Source organism: Hylobates moloch, unplaced genomic scaffold (assembly GCF_009828535.3).
Source record: "Hylobates moloch isolate HMO894 unplaced genomic scaffold, HMol_V3 SCAFFOLD_13, whole genome shotgun sequence".
NCBI classification, from domain to species: domain Eukaryota; kingdom Metazoa; phylum Chordata; class Mammalia; order Primates; family Hylobatidae; genus Hylobates; species Hylobates moloch.
Genome location: NW_026652288.1, coordinates 32,691,817 through 32,707,975, shown reverse-complemented (window position 1 = coordinate 32,707,975; position 16,159 = coordinate 32,691,817). Strand labels below are relative to the sequence as shown.

Genomic DNA, 16,159 nt, shown 5'->3' with positions numbered 1-16,159 from the left:
GAAACAGGGCTCTCTTGAAAGAATTCTTGTCTTTGCACGAACCCTACTTTTAGGAGAATAAAATAAATTCCAGGGAGGGTAGAATTAAAGTGGAGATGTAGGTATTTTTGTTTATTTTCAAACCAACTTCTAGGAGGTGTACCAGAGACACTGTTGGTGAACTTGATGGTCAATAGAAACATTACAGACACCAATTCTTTAGTTACCAAAAACTCATTGAAAATGGATACATTTTATGCATTCCATTTTTCAAGACAAGAAATGTACCAACACATTATAAAAAAAAAAAATGTGTACAAAGTGGTCATAAAAACCTTATTAATAAGGTCACCTTATGTTTATATGGCCCTTCTGTGAAGCATTGAAGCATTTTTTTTTTTTTTTTTGAGATGGAGTTTCGCTCTTGTTGCCCAGGCTGGAGTGCAATGGCACAATCTTGATTCACTGCAACCTCCACCTCCTGGTTCAAGTGATTCCCCTGCCCCAACCACCCAAGTATCTGGGATTACTGGCGCCCACCACCACGCCTGGCTAATTTTTGTATTTTTAGTAGAGACAGGGTTTCACTATGTTGGCCAGTCTGGTCTCGAACTCCTGACCTCAGGTGATCCGCCAGCCTCAGCCTCCCAAAGTGCTGGGATTATAGGCGTGAGCCACCGCACCTGGCCCCTTTTGTGAAGCATTGTGATGAGCCTCATTTGACTTGATCTTTACCACAAAATGGGAGGCGGAGTCAATGACTAACTCAACTTGTAAATTAGATGTTGAGGTGGGGGGATGAACAAAACCTCAGAACAGCATTCAAATGTTCCAAAAATATTTAACTCCTACTTTAACACATCCTATCAGCTCTCTGTAGATTTTCTATGATCATCAAAATAAAATTTTTAATCAATCTTTAAAGGATTGAACTTTTTTTTAAATTTAGTACCATGTGAGGATCCCCATTAATTTGACTTTTAACACAATAGTGACCAGTGACTTGGCTTTCTTCACCCTCACTCTTTCATCCTAAACCGCAGCCTCACAGCTCCCTGCTGAAAAGCCTTGCCTTGCCAGCAGAGCTCGGCAGAGGCCAGGGGGTCCAGTCAGCACAGGGCTGGTCTGGCAATCTGGGCACCAGGCAGGTGGTCAGGCTATGATAATAATTTGTGTGTGGACTTGGGTACTTCACTGTTCCACGTGCAGTTTTTCTTGTCAATAAAAAATAGCAATCAAAGTGATCTAATGAATTTTCTACATAAGATATTTTTCCATGCCTTAAAAAATACTAAATCCTTTATTTTCTTTAATTTCTTAGTAATAAAATACACCTGCATGCACTCGTGTTGTATAGTACTTGTGTTGACTGTGCTTGTGTTGTACGGTCCCCTCTTGTTATCTTATCTGTGGCCTCACACAGCCTATAAGACTTGACTTGGGATCCAACCCTATCTTATATCGCCTATTACAGCAGCCCTCACTGACAACCCAACGATAATGACCTATGTTTCCACAACAAGCCAGGCCTATCCCCACTCCAAGGCCTTTGTGCTAGCCGTTCTGTTGGCCTAAAATACTCTTCTCTCAGACCCTTTCATATTACACAGGCCTCACATGTCACTTCCTATACAGACCTTCTTTTAGCCCTCTCCCCACCTCCAGTTCCAGCTCCTGTTACTCTCTAGCCTATGACCCTGTTTTAATTTTTTCAAGTACATGGTACTTGGAGATCTAAAATTAGAGGGGAAAAAAAATCATACAACATTCATTTTACTTAGTCCCAAATCTCTATCAGATGATGATATTGAGCAGAAAGATTCTAAAATTGGCAGGGAGAAAGAAAGTCATCTTTACACCTTCCGTGTACCAAAACCTACTATATAGGAGCTTCGTGAAAGTACAACAAATGAATCCATTCATTCATTCATTCATTCCATAAAGGTGTACATGCTTACCAGGTACTGAAGACAAAAAGATGGCTATAGTATAATCCCTACCCTCATAGAGCTCACATTCAAGCAGGAATGCCAGACAATACATAAATGTCTATGATGCAATGTGACAAGCATTCAGAGCAAAGAGGATCTGTATGCCTGATATTCACAACATGAATGAAGTTGTGTGATGAGGGTACTCTTCCCATCTGAAGGTTGAGAAAAGTCTCAGAGGAGTTCACGAATCTGCTTGAAGTTTCACAGCCAATGAAGAGGCAGGAGTATCCTCACCCTTGAATCATTGTAGTAAATGATTTATGAAGGTGAAGTGATAAGTCTTGGCTCATTTAAACAGCTTTTACCATAATCATATTTTGAAGATGCTAAGTGTTAACTGCCTACTCACTATGGTATGAACATGAAATGCATATGGGAGGATGGAGACTCTACAGTTTAATTAAAAATAGCAATAATAGGCTGGGTGTGGTGGCTCACACCTGTAATCCCAGCACTCTGGAAGGCCAAGGCAGGTAGATTACCTGAGGTCAGGAGTTCAAGACCAGCCTGGTCAACGTGGTGAAACCCCCTCTCTACTAAAAATACAAAAATCAGCCAGGTATGGTGGCAGGTGCCTGTAATCCCAGCTACTCGGGTGGCTAAGGCAGAAGAATCGCTGGAACCCAGGAGGTGGAGGCTGCAGTGAGCTGAGATCACGCCACTGCACTCCAGCCTGGGCGACAAAGCAAGACTCATCTCAAAAAAAAAATATATATATATATACATATACACGTATATAGATATATATACATATACATACACACACACACACACACACACACACACACACACATATATACGGCAATAATAAAATGAAGTTCATGAAAGATTAAAAGCCACATTGGAATTGTCTGGTAATTCTGCAAAGAAATAAAAACATGTTTAAATTTTCAAAGACAAAAGATCCTTATCCTTCTATTTTCCTTACTTTATTACCATATTTTCTGTTGGTGGCTTCTTACTGGTAGCATGCTATCTCCTCTATAAAAATTCCCTCTAACTGCATTATCCAAATCCCTCTGAAGAGTCACCTCCAGCCACTAGGTTTTCACCTCTAAATAACTGATCTCATCAGTTCAGTAAAGTTGGCCACATCAACTTCGGATAGCAACACCTTCCTCCAATTCATCTTCCCATCCACTGACCAAATTCATCTTTCCTTTGGCCCAGCAGAACCAAGAGCATATATTTAAAAACCAGCCCATCCATCTTCTAGTTTACAAAACACGACATTTTCAAACTGTTTACTTATGTCCATGCCAACAATATTACTCAAATGTGGTGGAGTAAAAAAGCCACGGGGAATAGTGTAGTTGGCCAAGAGCAGTATTTGGGGATCTAAAATTACAAGGAAAATCATACAACATTCATTTCACTTAGTCCCAAATCTCTATCAGATGATGATGTTGAACAGAAAGATTCTAAAATTGGCAAGAAGAAAGGAAAAGTCATCTCAAAGTTTGGGCCATGCCAGAGCAGCCTTACAGAGCAAAGGCAGGAGGAAACAGAGTAAGGTGCTATGCCCTTGAAAAAGCTGTCATAATCAGCAGTGTCTGCTGGGCAAGGAAAAGTACAGAGAGAAAATGCAGGAAAGAAAAACAAGTGGAAATTATTGCCAAAAGGTGACAGTAAACAAAGAAAAGAGAAAGAATTCTTTCTATAGTATTTAGAGGACAGCATTAGCAACACAGCAAAATCAGAGATGCTAGTTCGACTCTATTCTGTTCCTAAGTAGCATTTGTACTGTGGCACTTGTACTGTGGCAAAGCAAGGGACCTCCTTCCCAGGAGCTCAACACTGATGAGGGGACAGATGTCTCTTCTACCTGGCTGAGCCATACCCAGAGCCAACTAAGAGTGAAATCAGAGTGCTTAGAGAGCATCAAATAGAATCTGCTTAGGGAGCACCAAACAGGATCAGCCCCCAAGGATCTTAGAAGAGGGGCATGGAAGAAGCAGTGGTGCCCAGGAGGAAGTGGTCCTGAGCAGACAAATGAAAGGTGCTGAGAGCTCATTTTTGTCAATCACTGTGCAAGGGCCCTGCTCTCTATGCGCTTTTAATGTATTACCTAATGCAGCCCCCTGGCAAGCCCCTGGATGATGACAGAGACCATCAGTATTCCTATTTTGTGAATGGAGTTAACTTAGCCCTACTCCAGGTCTCAAGCTTGACTGTCCGAGGTTACACAGTGAGGAAGTATTAAGGTCAATTAGGAGCTCTGTATTCTAACTCCAAAGACTGAACTTCCAACCACTGAGCCATACTGGCTGTCATTCAGGACAAGCCAAACTGAGACCAAGTAAGGGGAGGAAGAGGAGAAAGGCAACAAAAGCAGGTAAGATAGAAGGGAGAGGAGGGGAGTAAGCGACGGCACTTCATTCTTATAACCACACAGTCTTGGGTCTCGATGGCAATGTATGCACAGAATTGCAGTATCCAATGGACTGTGTCTACATGATGCGCTCAATCTGCAACAGGCAGGAAAAATTAACAGACACACATCAGTATATACATATACAGGCAGACCTCATTTTATTTTGCTTCACTTTACTGCACTTCGCAAACACTGTGTTTCTTACAAATGGAAGGTTTGTAACAACCTTGCATGCAACAAGTCTACTGGCAATATTTTGCCAACAGCAAATGCTCACTTTCTGTCTCTGGAAATTCTCATATTTCACACTTTTTCATTATTAATATATCTGTTACAGTGATATGTGATCGGTGATCTTTCATGTTACCATTGTAATTGTTTTGGGACACCACAAATCATACCCAATATGAGACAGAAAACTTAACTGAGAAATGTTGTGTGTGTTCTGACTGCTCCACCGACCAGCCGTTCCCTCATCTCTCTCCCTTTCCCTGGGCTTCCCTATTCCCTGAGACACAACAATATTGAAGTCAGGCTAACTAATAACCCTACAATGGCCTCTAAGGGCTCGAGTGAAAGGAAGACTCACAAATCTCTCACTTTAAATCAAAAGCTAAGTGAGGAAGGCATGTAGAAAGCCAAGATAGGCCAAGAGCTAGACCTCTTACACCAGTTAGCCAAGTTGTGAATGCAAAGAAAAAGTTCTTGAAGAAAACTAAGCAGAAGTCAATTCCTGGCCTCAATGTTTCCAAGGATTGGCTGACTCTCCTTTTAGGGGCTAACACAGCTGGTGACTTTAAGTTGAGGCCAGAGCTAATTTACCATTCTAAAAATCTCAGGGCCCTTAAGAATTAGGCTAAATCTGCTTTGCCTGTGCTCTGTAAATGGAACAACAAAGCCTGGATGACAGTCCGTGTGTTTACAGCATGGTTAACTGAATGTTTTAACCCCACTGTTGAGACCTATTGCTCAGAAAAGGGTCTTTTTAAAATACTACTCCTCACTTACTATGCACCTGGTCACCTGTAAGCTGTGATGGAGATGTACATGGAGATTAACATTATTTTCATGCCTGCTAAAACACCATCCATTCTGTAGTCCATGGGTCAACGAGTAATTCCAACTTTCAAGTCTTCTTATTTGAGAAATACATTTCATAAGGCTATAGCTGTCATAGATGGTGATTCCTCTGATGGATTTGGGCAAAGTAAATCGAAAACCTTCTGGAAAGGATTCACCATTCTAGATGCCATTAAGAACATTCATGATTTACGAGAGGAGATTAAAGTATCCACAATAACAGGAGTTTGGAAGAAGCTGATTCCAGCCCTCATGGATGACCTGGAGGAGTTCAAGACTTCAGTGGAGGAAGTCACTGCAGAGGTAGTGGAAATAGCAAGAGAATTAAAAGTGGAGCCTGAAGATGGGACTGAATTGCTGCAATCTCGTGTTTGAACTTGAACAGATGAGGAGCTCCTTCTTATGAATGAGCAAAGAAGGTGGTTTCTTGAGATGGAATCTACTCCCGGTGAAGATGCTGTGAGCATTTTTGAAATGACAACAAAGAATTTATAATTTTATATAAACACAGATGATAAGGCAGCAGTAGGGCTTGAGAAGACTGACTCCAACTTTGAAAGAAGTTCTACAGTAGGTCAAATGCTATCAAACAGCACTGTATGCTACAGAGAAAGCTTTCATGAAAGGAAGAGTCAATTAGTGCAGCAAACTTCATTATTTTCTTATTTTAAAGAAAGTGCCACAGCCACCCCAACTTTCAGCAACCATCCATATCAAGGCAAGACCTTCCACTAGCAAAAAGATGATGACTCACTCAAGGCTCACATGATCATTCCATTTTTTAGTAACAAAATATTTTTAAGCCGGGCGCGGTGGCTCACGCCTGTAATCACAGCACTTTGGGAGGCTGAGGCGGGTGGATCACGAGGTCAGGAGATCGAGACCACGGTGAAACCCCGTCTCTATTAAAAATACAAAAAATTAGCCAGGCGCGGTGGCGGGCGCCTGTAGTCCCAGCCACTCCGGAGGCTGAGGCAGGAGAATGGCGTGAACCCGGGAGGCGGAGCTTGCAGTGAGCCGAGATGGTGCCACTGCACTCCAGCCTGGGCGACAGAGCAAGACTCTGTCTCAAAAAAAAAAAAAACCAAAAAAAAAAAATTTTTAATCGAGGTATACACTTGCCTTTTTAGACATAATGCTATTATTGTACACTTAATAGTCTACAATATAGTATAAACATGACTTTTACATGCACTGGGAAACCAAAAAATTTGTGACTCACTTTATTGAGATATTTGCTGGAACTGAACCCTCCATATCTGAGGTATGCTTGCAAATACAGCCCTGATGTATTTTTCCATAAGTACCAAAACAACCAATTTGTGTCACACCAACAAATTATGTAATATTTTCTCTCCACTAAGAAAGCAGGAAACCATTAGTAAAACATGCATTTAGAGAAAGATAAGACCATAGTTTCTCCTTCATGTATAAATCATTGTACTTAACTACTACATCAGGGAGCTTTTAAAAACATGACCCTGATGGGCAGCTTCTATGTTTGTGCGTACTTTAAAAATTTAGTAATTAAAAAAAAATTTAGTGGAAAAAAACACCCAAATGTTCCAAAAAATCTTTTTTTAAAGGCGCTCAATGTAATCACTGATGCAGCAACAATTTTGCAAATTTCCAGCTCTCGCAAAAATATACATATATATAACTTTAAAAATTTTGTAATTAAAAAAAAATTAGTGGAAAAAAACACCCAAGTGTTCCAAAGTGTTTAAATCTTTTTTAAAACGCACTCTACATAATCACTGATGCAGCAACAATTTTGCAAATTTCCAGCTCTTGCAAAAATATACATATATACATCAAACATTCAACTAACTAAAGAGAAACTGGATGTAAAAACTGCATGTGCAGCAATCTTTGACTGTATATACATTCTTCAAATCCGAGCTATCCCAATGTTTAGAGGGTTCCTGCCTTGCTTGAGAGGTTTCTCTAAATTGTTAAGCGTTGAGGTTGGCCTTTAAATTCCCACATAAAGGGTCATAAATATTGCCCAGGACTGAGTTCCTTCCGGATCAGTTTCTTAAACTGTGGGCCACCTCCATCAGCATAACTTGGGATGCTTGTTAAAAACCCCAAAGATTTTGATTCAATTTGTTGAATTTAACAAGTTTTAACATTTTAACAAACCCTTCCAGTGGTCCCGCTGGACATTCATGTGTAAGAAACACCAATCTAGAATCTCTTTAAAAGAGCCCCAGTAAAAATGGACAGAGGCATCACCAAAACTACTGGTGGCCAATTCCTCATCTCTCCTAACACCCCCTGGAGCAGCCAGAGCTGCCGCATTAGAAAAGTAACCAAATTAGATCCATAGTCACAGATTGTGTGGCAGGGGCCCAGTCAAAGCCCCACCTACCCATCCTTGGGTCAGCTGCTAGGGTTCCCAAGTGCCCCTGGAATGAGCCAACTCTGAATAGCCCATCTCTCCAGCCTATGTGCAAGGCATCCACGGGCTTACATCGTAAGTTCAATTGTACTCCCCCTACAAAAACAAAAAAAAAGTGTTGAAGTCCTAACCCCAAGGACCTCAGAATGTGACCACCTTTGGAGACAGGTTCTTTACAGAGGTAATCAAGTTAAAATGGGATCACTGGGCGGGGGGCACTAATACAATATGACTGATGTCCTTATAAAAAGGGGAAATTTGGACACAGAGACAGACACACACAGAAGACAATGTATAAAGACACAGGGAAGAGATGGCCATCCACAGGCCAAGAAGAGAGGCCTAGAACTGCCTTCAGAAGGAAACGACCCCATCAACACTTTGACATTGGACTTCTGGACTGCAGAACTGTGAGACAATACATTTCTATCGTTCTGAGTCACCCAGCTTGTGGAACTTGTTACAGAAGCCCGAGAAAACTCACATAGCTTGGAAAATCATGTGAAGTTAGGCAGTGGAAGCCAATCCAGATGACTGACGGCTCTCAGGACAGTTTTCAGACCAAGACCTCAAGAAAGAATGTCACAGCACTGGATGCCCAGGAAGCCCAGGGCAGTAGTAAGAGCCACAAGATCTGCAGTGGCATCTAAGCACTGCCCCACTGTCTGGAATAGGGGTAACAAAGCATGCCTGCCTCAATGACACTACAGGGTGTGAAGATCAAGAAAACGCTCTTTGTAAGCTCCACAGCACCACACAAGTTACCCCCACCCCATCGGCAGCTCCTCTCTGCCGGCCCTGATCTTGGTCCGTACTAAAAGGGTGGTGATGTAGCCCTCACACTCCAAGTCGCCTCTGTTCATTGCTAGGAAGGACTGGGAAGCAAAATCTGCACTTTAGGAAAATTTAGTTTGAGCTCTCGAACATGTTTGAGTGTGTCTGAAATATCCAAGAAACCAAACCCTGTGGTTGTCAAAGGTCTTTTCAACAAGTCAGGCTTCCTAAGGGCCCAGGGTTCACTGGGCAGCAAAAACTTCGATAAAGCAGAGCAGGCAGGGGGCAGGCGGTGTCCTCAGCAGGCCCATGGGCTGGAGGAGGGCTTCATCATGAAGGTTTAAGCACTATTACAGTGTAGAATTTATGGTTCCTAAATGGGGATTTTAACTAGTCTTGAGAACACATATTTGACCTAGTGTGAACTTGACCTCTGGGTTCCTCTCTCTTCACCGAGGTTGTCTGTGCCACATGACAAGATTCTCCAGCTGACCCTCCCACATGGGGGCCGGGGTGGCCCTCCTAGCAGTTGCCATGGTAAACCTCACTGCAGATCTATTGGCAAAGCAGCTGCCAATGGCCATAGCAGGCATACAAAAATATATATAATCACTCTGGGCTCAACTCCCAAGTTTGGCAAGCACGATGCCAAGCCAAGAGGGATGGGGGACAGCCTGAGACAGTTCTCTAGGTCACCTGAACTCCAGCCACATCACACCCTCCTGGATGATGCCATCCACCACCGCGTCTCTGAACACCAAGGGTGCATGTGACTCTGTCTCCTTTGCATATAATTTAAGGAAAATGTCTAGAGTTGGGTTTTCTCCCCCAAAGTAGCATGGGCTGAATGCCAATGGAAAAGCAATGGAATATCGATTTTCTGTTTCTTGCTAAGGAGAGAACAAGTCATTTGAAGTGCCATGAGTTAAGTGAGTAAAAACAGACCTGCACTCCCTACAGCTGGCTGTGTTTCTCCTCTATTCATAGAACCTGGCACATGGTAAAAGCTAAACAGTAAATGAAAGAACCATCCATGCATGTATGGAAGGCCTGCAATGTGCCAGGCCCCCGCTTTGGATTCGTATCTGCCATCATCTCTCTTCCCTCTACCCCATAACCCTGCCAGCCCAGCCTCACTCTCCTCTCTTTCATTCTTTTGTATTGCCTATTCCCATGTCCAGTCTTCTCATTAAAGCTGAGCCTACCGGCAATGTCTCTGTATGGCCTGCACTTACCCTGAGATGGGGGCAAAAAGACTGAAAGAACCGATGCAGGGCATGGGGGGAGGTTCAGTTTGGGCACAGAAAAAAACAACTACAAAAATGACAGGAGGCAAAAATGTTACATCAGGGGTTTAATGCCCCACTTGGAAGACAAAGTCCCTAACCCACAAAACCTTCCTTTAAATGTTAATTCCTTGGAAAGAATTAACATCTTGTTAATCTCTCCATCTCTTTTGTGGTCCATCTCTCCATCTCTTTTGTCCAAAACAGGTAACGCTATCAAGAGTCATCCAATATTAACTAAAATGACACATCCCACATGATAATTTCAATTCCTAGGGATCCACACACAAAGGGTGTCTGGAAAAGCAACATTAACATGCAACCAGGCGTCTCTACATAGTGACTGGGCCGCTACAGCCTAGAGGACCACTTTGGTGAGTGCACATATCCATTCTTTGCCCTTGTGTGGGTCTGCCGCTTGCTTGTTCACATCTCTCTGATTTGCAATTTAAGGTTCACTAAATCTTTAGTCTTCAGAAGCATTTGATCATGGTCCATTTAAATTAGGTTTCAATCAACTAAAAACAATCCAGGCTTGCTCAAAGGGATACCTTATTTTCTTCACTGGATTAGGCAAATACTGAACAACATGAACACTTCCAATCTCTCACACAGAAATTTTTTTTGCATCAATTGGACATGACCTATATAAACTCAAATTCTTCATTATCTTCAACATGTAATGACAATTAGAAGACATCCTGGGTTATACATTTAAATGTACATGCATATTTTATGATGACTATTATAAGGGGGAACTTCATGTGGGCATATCATTGGTTTTTGTATTCTTATGTGTAATAAACCATACCCAAGTGTAAGTGTTCAACCTCAGCATAATAAGGAAGTGAGAGAAGGCAACCACAAACAGAAGAAAACCAAGTCATCGATAAAAGAGACAGAATTTACTTGGCTTGATCCAATACTAATCTCTAATATTAATCTTTCTGGTTTCACCAAGGCTTTCATACCCATTTTTTTCATCTTAATACCTGCAACCATCCTATAACGAAGGCAAGGTTTTAGCACAGTCATTTCTGAGTGGGAAAATATAGGCCAGATAGGTCAAGTGAACTCCCCGAGGCCACACAGCTAGTGAAGGCTTCAGCATTTGAATTTAGGTCTTCTGACCCCAAAGCCGGGAGTCTTTCCTGGCATCACACTACTCAGCCATGGACACAAGGTTTATAGCATCAGCAGGAGCCCCAGTGGTCCCATCTGAAGGTAGAAGGCTCTCTCAGCTCTCTGGATCTCCCAGACACATGCAAAGTAAGTCCTCTATTTTAAATATCCATCTCAGAGATACATTATTTTGGATCGCAAGCTGACCTACCCCAGCATGCCTTTTAAAAACACGATTATTTCTGAAGAGAGCTGTGAATTAAGTTTCTAGCATTTGTACCTAAATTCATTTGTTAAACTGGGAAGTACAGGAAGGTTAATCTTCTGAATGCTGAAAACCATAGAAAAGGAAAGTGATGTCACATTGCTTAGATGCTGGTACTGTCCAAGGGCTACCTCCTAGAAGCAGGTAGGAAAACTTAAGCCAAATGCTAGAAGCATTGGTTGTAGGTACCATAAGATTAAACCAATATAGCAACTTTCTCTAGAGCCCTGTAAGTAACTTCAACACTGATTTTTCTGACCAGCAGTCTTCTGTGATCTCTCTCTGGATTACCAGGGGGCAAACCCAGCTAAACCTAGGCACACACTTCTTTACCTCTCTTGCCTGCAGAAGCAGGAAGGCATGAAGTGATTCCCCAAGATCTGGAACATCTTGGGATCTTCTAGAACATCTTTGGATCCCCGAATTCCCCAAGCAACCTGAAAATGGGGGCCTATCCTCTTTTCAGAGACAGCACTCAATTGCATCATTTGCCAAGCACACTTATTAAAGCCTTAGAGCATTCTCTCCAACAGGCATTAAGGAGCTTCTGCCTATTTGTAAAATCCTGCTCTGAATTCTTTTCTTTTCTTGAGATGGAGTCTCTCTGCATCGCCCAGCACAATCTCTACTCACTGCAATCTCCCCTACCCAGGTACAGGCAATTCTCTTGACTCAAAGACTCCTGAGTAGCCAGGATTACAATTACAGGCATGCGCCACCATGCTCGGGTAATTTTTTTTTTTTTTTTTGGAGGAGAAGCGATCGTTGTCGTTCAGGCTGGAGTGCAGTGGAGCAATCTCAGCTCACTGCAACCTTCACCTCCTGGGTTCAAGCAATTCTCCTGCCTTAGCCTCCCCAGTAGCTGGGATTATAAGCACACACCACCACACCTGGCTAATTTTTTGTATTTTTAGTAGAGATGGGGTTTTGCCATGCTGCCCAGGCTGGTCTCCAACTCCTGGCCTCAAGTGATCCACCCGCCTTGGCCTCCCAAAGTGCTGGGATTACAGGCGTGAGTCACCGCACCAGGCCCTATTCTGTATTTTTAACCTTTACTCAGCAATATCCCACTGCAATGGTGCTGTAACGGATGAGTTATCTCCATGTTACAGGCAAACCATATCATAGCAGGTTTTGGACAGAATAAGTTACTGAGGGGAGGAGGGAGCATGTCATTTGGCCTGAGCAATGCTAAATTCTAAACAAATGCTAACACATTTCTGAGAAGTATAATTTAGGAAGTTACAAAATGAAAAATTATGACTTAATCTAAAATGCCTAGAACCCTGAGCATTTCTGATCTAGTGGTTTGAGTTCAATAGTCAGAAGGCTGTTCAAGTCTGCAATTACTGCTTGATCATAAGACATCATAAAACCTGTGGACATTCCCCTTTTTACAAAAGTAAAGCCATTATGCCAAAGCCCTTCTGTTTTCTTCAGGAATGAAGACATTTTTCAACAAACGAGGTCACTAGATTGACTGTATCTGAAATTTTTTAAATTCATCCACCTGTATTTTAAAATCCAAGCAGCAGAAATTTTGGACAATTCCAATCCACATGGGAATGCCTCAATCTCTATGCAAAGAACAACTAAGAATGCTTCACTTTTTCTGAGGGGGAAGGTAAGACTCCTTTAGGTCCAATGAGCACCCGAAAGCATCAATTCGTCAAGAAGACCCTAAAAATACATTTTAACCTGATCCTTAATTTCACAATGCATAGGAGAAAAATTTTCCAGTGTTCTCAAATCTATATCTATATGCATCATTAATACATTTTTTAAAAACACTGCTGGGCATGCAGGTGAATTGCAGAAGCACTGCAGAGAACCCCATCCATCAGTTCTGAAGAGTAGCAGGAAAGTGCATGCTAGAAAACCATCAGGCCTCAAGGATGAAGGATTCTGGTTGCTGTTTTCAGGAAGTTATAAAAACTATTGATGTTTTACTCCAGAATAGGGCCCTCTACTCCCCAATTCCCTCCTGCCATCACCGTAAAGAATGTCTTTCATTTGTTGGCATCATGTTCAAATTAATTACATTGGTTCTGCCATATGGCATATCCTCAAACGGAAATTTTTTTCCTAGCTCCTGATTCACAGATGTGCCAGAGTGATGAATATCTCCGTTGAGTTCAGAGAAGTCTTGGTTGCACAGCACGGTTCTGTGCAATGTATTGCTGCTGGCATTGATACTAACATTACCCTGACCCAGCCCTTCCTAGGTGGTAATGAAGCCTGCAGGTAATGGGTGGATTGTATTTCAGACTTCAACTTCCCCCGAGCCCTTTCAAATGGCCCTTGTGAAATGCCCCCATGTGGACACCCCCCCCCACTTTGCCTACTGTGCAGGGCCACTGTGAACATGGCAACTTACGTTTGGTGCACCTCTGGGAGCCAGGGGCCTTACTCCAGCCATGACAGCACCGCCCTCCACAGACATTGACTCTGAAACAAAGCAAGATCGCTGAGTCCAGCAGCAGAAAGACCCCCTTCCCAAGAACCCAAGCTTCCAGCATGTTCCAGAAAGGCCAGCCTCCAGCTTCTGCAACCCTCTGGATGAGAGAGTCCTAACAGGTATCCTGGATGCCCAACCCAAAGCTGCCCAAGCAGAGGGGCAAGGCCCATACATATATCAGGGAATGCTGGGAGAACCAAAAAGCCTGCATAACCTAGGGCTATACAAGAAGGGAGAACAGGGCCCAACAAATGGTTTTCTTACCCCCAAATTACAGTAGAGCCAAATTTATTTTTTCTATTATCTGGGCCAACATTTTAAATTGGAAATGAGTTTCAGAGAGAACTGTCCAAAAAGGAGTGAGCGCACATGGCCTGGAATCACCCCTGAAAAAAACATGCCAACTAAGCAAAACAAGTTTTCCCCTACACCCCAGCCTGAGATGAATTCCCACAAAGGGAAGACACTATGAGCGCCCAATAACAGAAACATTCCAACCAAAACTTTTATCAATACCAAGACACCCCACCCCAGGAAAGCAGACCCCACAGGTGCAGCGAAGTCCAAGCCCATGATTTCTCTGACGCTGCAAAGTTCCAGGCCACAGAACAGGAGCTGGATCTTTACGGCTAGCCCGCCCTCGAAACATTTTTTTCATTAGCTAGACCAAAATTAAAACTCAGTTGCAGAGTTTAATTGATGCTGAGGGATTAAACTGTAGTGACCTCAAGTTTACGCCCATCTTCTAAGGAGCAGTTGGGTTTGCGCGCAGAAGGTTACGCCCCGGGCAGAAATGCCTTTTGTGTTTACCCGCAGCTCGGTAACAATAACCTCGGAGTTTCACGTCAGTAAAAGTTCCTGGGCTTCCCCGCGCTCCCCTCTTCCCGCGGCGCTCAGCGCAGGCGGAGGCGGGGAGAGAAAGCCGACCCACCGCGCGCGACCGCCCCGGCCACCGCCGGGCTCCAAGTGGCCCTGACCCCGCAGGTCCCTCCGCGGGCGGCGCGCGCGAGGCAGGCAGGCGGGCGGGCGGAAGGGGGTGTGGGCTTACCCCTGCAGCTGCTGCTTCTGGTGAACCTGCAGCCTGGAGCCCCCGCCGCTCTGGGTCTCCTGCGGCACCTTGGAGCGCACGACTTGCCTGCCTTGTTTGGCGAACGGGGCGGCTGGCGGGTGGCCGCCGGGCTTGGGGTGGAGCTGCCCGCCGGGGGCCGCGGGACGCGCAGGCTCTGGCGGCGGCGGCGGTCTGAGCCCCTGCAGGGCCGCGCCGCCGGGCTTGCTCGTGCGCCGGGTCCTCTCCGAGGGGACCCCGGGGGAGGCGCGGCTGGGGGCGCCGGCAGCCGCCGAGCTGCGGCTGTACCTGGCGTTAAGCGCGACGTTGAAGGTCCGCGAACGCGGGGGCCCGCTCAGGGGCAAGGCGCCGGCTGCCAGGCCGGGGCCCGGGTGCACCACGTAGGTGATCCTCCGCACCCGGCCGTGCGCCGAGGACGCGAGCAGCCCTGCCCAGAGCAGGAGCCCCCACCTGAGCCAGGCTCCCGCCATCGCGGGCCCTAGCCGGCGCGACCGGCCGCGCGCGGTCCGGCCCCCTCCCCTGGCCGTGCGGCTCGCCTTTCCCCGCGCGTTCAGGCTCCCCCGAGAGCTGCCGAGAGCCCGGGAAAGGCGGGAGGAAGCCAAGTCGGTGGCGAGGGAGGAGGCTCTACGGGCAGCTGAGCGGCCCCAGACCCCGGCCGATTGTGGCTGGGAGCAGGGGGAGGGCGTGGGGGTGGGGAGCGCGGAGCCCGGAGAGCGGGGAGGGGCGAGGGGAGCGGGCCGCGCAAGGTGAGGGTCCGCGCGCCCGGCCGGGGGGTGCAGCGCGCGCCGCAGCGGGGCCCGGCGAGGGTGGCCGAGAGCGAGCGAGAGCGCGCGGGACACTCCGAGGCAGCCCCGGCGGCGAAGTCTTTTAAAAGTTTCTCTCCCGTGGCCCCGAGTGTCAGACCTGAGCAGCCAATCTCCGGCAGACGTGACGTCAGGCGGCAGATCCTAATTGGGGAAGGCGTGCGAGGAGCCCGAAGGCGCGCCGCCACCCTCCACATCCACAGGGGTTGCCCCCGTGGGTCGCCGAGGCGGAGGTCCCCACGCCCCGGTCCCGTGTCCCGGGAGAGGACAAAGGGCTCAGCAAAGTTACTGAACGGTCCTGTCCTTTCAGAAGCCCCATGCGTTTGATATTGTTTGGAAGCCCCGGCATTTTCTTATCCGTGTTTGCTGGGATACTTGCTGTGGGGTTGAATTCAGATACCAAATCGGGCCCCAGAAAGGGCTGTCAGGGCGCGCTGAGGTCTCCGTCGGAAACCGTTTAGGTGGCTCCCTGGGGGCTGTAAAGTCCCCGTGGCTTCTCGGTCTGCAGCCTCTGGTACCCTACTCCTCGCTTGGCAGGGATGGGAGTGCAGGGC

The 16,159-nt window shown here is 45.6% G+C and overlaps 1 protein-coding gene across 4 annotated transcripts in view; it reads right to left on the bottom strand.

The window, feature by feature from the left end:
* Positions 1-15,644, bottom strand: part of LTBP1 (latent transforming growth factor beta binding protein 1) — a 462,412-nt gene extending 446,768 nt beyond the window's left edge. For 2 of the 4 annotated variants that reach the window (XM_032172648.2, XM_032172650.2), the window contains exons 1-2: positions 14,785-15,644; positions 13,656-13,726 (exon numbers count right to left, since the gene is read on the bottom strand). In XM_032172648.2, coding sequence (XP_032028539.1) covers positions 13,656-13,726; positions 14,785-15,272 — 559 coding nt within the window. In that variant the 5' untranslated portion in view covers positions 15,273-15,644. The remainder of the gene's footprint in view (positions 1-13,655; positions 13,727-14,784) is intronic. The other 2 variants (XM_058426675.1, XM_058426676.1) reach the window with 1 other exon arrangement.
* Between the last annotated feature and the right edge of the window lie 515 nt (positions 15,645-16,159).